Raw genomic sequence first — 3,481 nt, 5'->3', positions numbered from 1 at the left:
CCCAGGCAGAGCGAGGGAGGAGGAGTGCCGTGCTCCCGAGGAGAGCTCAAGGTGCCCGAGCCAGCCCTGCCCGCTGGCACGTCGTGCGCCAGGACGGCCGGAGCGGGTGGTGGGCTTCTTGCCTCGAGTCCTCTTGATGTAGCTCAGCAAGAGGGGGTGGAGACCAGGATAGCTTGAGACGTGGGCCCGGGCCCCCAGCCCGAGGGTTTGATCAGGCCGCCGGAGCTGGCCCATTACATTTCACAGTGGGTACGTTTGGTCTGTTGCTCACAGGGGCGCTGCGGGGTTTCGGAGCAGCCTGCAGAGCGCGGTGCTGGTACCGGTGCTGGTACCGGTGCTGCCGCCCGTGCCCTGCTGCGCCCGGCCGATCCCGCCCGTGCCCACTGAAGCAGGTGGTACCTCCCCGTGCAGCCCCTGGCCCTCTGCTCGCGCTGAGCTCAGCCTAGCTCACCGGACTCATACAATGCAGGCTTGAGTAGCCACATAAAAACCATTAAACCCGAAGCAATTTATAGCCAGTCTACGGGGCCACAAGCACGCTGGGTTGCCAGCACTTGCCTCAGCGGAGACGAGCAAAATAGCAAAAGTCACTCTCATATCTTAATTTCTGGTGGCTTTGTCTGTCAGGCCCCTGCGACGCCGCCTCTGCCGTACTGAGGCTTTACTGGGAGCGTTCGTTTCAACGGTTCGTCTGTTGGAGTTTAAATAATGGTTATTATTTGTATGCTAATAAGCTTTATACAGAAATTCATTACAGGTAGCTATAATTAGCTCGGGGCCCGTTCAGAGCTGGCGTGGTGCGTTTCCGCGGGGGAGGGCAGGGGGGTGTCCGTGTGTCTGCATGCCTGTAGACGCTCTCCCGCAGCGCCGGGGCCCCTCGCAGGGCTGCGCCGCGCCGGTGCTGGGTTTTACGCAATATGCGGGGTGGCGACCGCCGTAAAAGACGCGGTGCTTTCTGCAGTTTGCCAGCTTTCCCCCGGCGCTTGCCGGTGCTTTTCAGACGCTGCCATGCCCTGACAGCCTCACAGCCCCGTGTTTAGAAAATAAAGACCGGGCTGCATTCCTGGCAAATGACTCCGTGTGCAATGGAGAGAAGGAGGAAGGGCCCGGCTGAGTAGCACAAACACCAGATTCATCCGACTGACACTGCTGGCTTTATTTAAGTTTGTCACATAAGCCGTAGGTGGGAATCTGCTTTTGGACGAGTAAGCCAGCTTTTGAAGTTGGCTTGCGCATCAGCTGCGTTTAGCGCTGCCAGGCTTTGTGGGTTTGCGCTATCACACTTAGCGTGCTGACGGCGCGTCCTGGAGCCGCAGCCTGGTAAAACCGCCTTGGGTGGATCCTCGAGCCTGTATCTAGAAGGTACATTACATCTGCGTTGGTACTTGCAGATCAGCGCTAGGACGCGGCATTGAGCTTTTAATGTCTGCAGTTTGGGGATAATTTTGAAAACCTGGAGAATGCAGGAAGGATTAGAGAACTTGTACCAGGAAATTCAAGTTACACGGCGTAGCAAGGAGAAAATTTGGGACCAGAGTTTACAAATGCAAGTATGGAAGAAAGTTGGTTAAGGACTGGTGTCTGAGCTAGCAGACCAGGATATAATAAGGTTCAGTAACTAAGGGGTGTACAAAGCCTCGGTTAAGGAGTTGCAGCAATTAATTAGCTTACCACATAGAAAAACATCTTTGACTTATGTCTAATCAGAAACAGGACTCTAGCAGTGGAAATGTCTAAATGGGAGAGGCAGGAACCCAGCCCTTCAGATGGCTCTGAGCCGTGTCAGTGCCCAGATGAGAAGATTGAAGCGTTGCTGTCCTGCAGAAACGCGCCCTGGAGGCCTGGGGCTCACCAGGGGTGTCCGGTAAAGTCTGATGCTTATTCCCTATTCACTTAACCCTTGGAAGCCTTCAAGCGTTAAGCGAATAACGAGGTTGGCTGGATCTCGGGGAAGGGAAGCAGCGGAGGCAGGAACTGCCGCGAGCAGGGGGGGAAGCCGGGGGAGAGGACAGGTAGTGCCACTGGCTGGGATGAACCTCGGAGCAGCAGCAGCCCTGGACTGCAGGGATCGCCCCTTCGTGCTGCTACTCTCGCTTCTGAAGAGCGGCACTGCAGAGGTTCTCCCTGAGAAAGCTTGTCATTCCCCAGCAGCGCCACCTCTGCCATCAGCAACGATATCAAGTTTGTCATCACGGGGTCCAGCATCAGCCCCTCTTCCTGGCACCAGGAAGGCTGTGCTGGGGCAAGCAGGGAACTGCCTCTTCCTGGGACTCCTTCCCTAAATTCTGGCTATTGGCCGCTGTCAAAGAGAGTGTGTTGGGGCAGACAGACAGACAGAACCAAGCCCACTAACTTGTTTAATGCCTCTTCCTAAACATCTAGCGCTCCACCAAAGCTTTGTACTCAGCGTTTGCAATCCTCAACCTTGCAGGCGAGTACGACGGAGTCCCTAAGCCACGATCCCACGGCGATAAGCCTGTGATAACACGCCCCCCCGTGAGACCTCCAGACCCACCATGCCGGACTCCTGTCCCTCCGAGGCTGGAGCAAAGGCCGGACCTGATAGCGGGAACAGCAGAAGAGATGCCTTCGTCCGTGTGAGTCAGCAGCCCTCGGCGGGCGCGCGGTACCTGGGGTGGGCAGCGTGCGGTACCCGGGGTGGGCAGCTCGGCCACGGGGCTTGGGGAGCGTGTGGGGGGATGAGGTCAGCCTGGGCAGCAGCAGCAGGAGCTGGTGTCACCTACCAGGAATTTTGAAAGAGGAGGAGGAGGAGAAATACCTGGTGGTGTACAATGGCTGGAGCCTGTGGACGCCCCCTTCGACACCGGTGCCAGCACGGGTTTGAACATCACGGTGGAAAGCTGTGCGGAGGGCACGGCCTGGGAGGGGAGCGTGGCCGTAGCAAAGGCGAACACACGCAGGAAAAACACAGCTCTGAACGTGCTCAAGTACAGCCCTGGGGCTGAGCTTCGTCCCATCACCTTCTCTGCAGCTTTTCCTTTCAGCTGCAGAGCCCCTCCTGGCCTGGCTCGGAGCGAGCCTCTCAAGTGAGACGCTTCCTGGGGAAGGACGAGATCCAGCTTGGATCTCTCTTAAGGAAATGGGATGGAGTTCAGCTTCTTCATCAGATTTCTCTTAGATTTTAAAGAGACAGAAACCCTGTTGGCTTCAACAGGAATTAGGAAAAGAAAAAAGTGTGACAAAGTACACGGGGATCTCAGCCCAGCAGCCAGGACCGGTTTGGTGCCGAGGCTGTAACCCGGGTGCTGCCGCGGAGCTCGCTGCTCCTGCCCATCCAGCAGAGATGGGTGTTCGTTCCCCTGCCATCCCAGCAGGCAGCACCCCGAGTCTGAGCTAACACCCCTCACCCGGCGCTCTGCCACTGCGCCGCAGCCCTGGGGTGCGCGGGGGCCGCCCCCCGGGGCCTCACCCTGCCCGCAGTGACACGGGGTGCAAGAGCATTTGTCGTGGCTCAGCTGCA

The 3,481-nt window shown here is 57.7% G+C and overlaps 1 protein-coding gene across 1 annotated transcript in view; it reads left to right on the top strand.

The window, feature by feature from the left end:
- The window catches only part of OPHN1 (oligophrenin 1), a 66,169-nt gene that overhangs the window by 59,162 nt on the left and 3,526 nt on the right, over positions 1-3,481 (top strand). Inside the window, exons 23-24 of the mRNA XM_035895642.1 lie at positions 1,807-1,864; positions 2,432-2,597. Of these exons, the coding sequence (XP_035751535.1) occupies positions 1,807-1,864; positions 2,432-2,597 (224 nt within the window). The remainder of the gene's footprint in view (positions 1-1,806; positions 1,865-2,431; positions 2,598-3,481) is intronic.

The sequence above is a fragment of the Egretta garzetta genome, unplaced genomic scaffold (assembly GCF_000687185.1).
Source record: "Egretta garzetta isolate BGI_Z169 unplaced genomic scaffold, ASM68718v1 scaffold906, whole genome shotgun sequence".
Classification (NCBI taxonomy): domain Eukaryota; kingdom Metazoa; phylum Chordata; class Aves; order Pelecaniformes; family Ardeidae; genus Egretta; species Egretta garzetta.
This window is presented reverse-complemented; position numbering and strand designations above follow the sequence as displayed.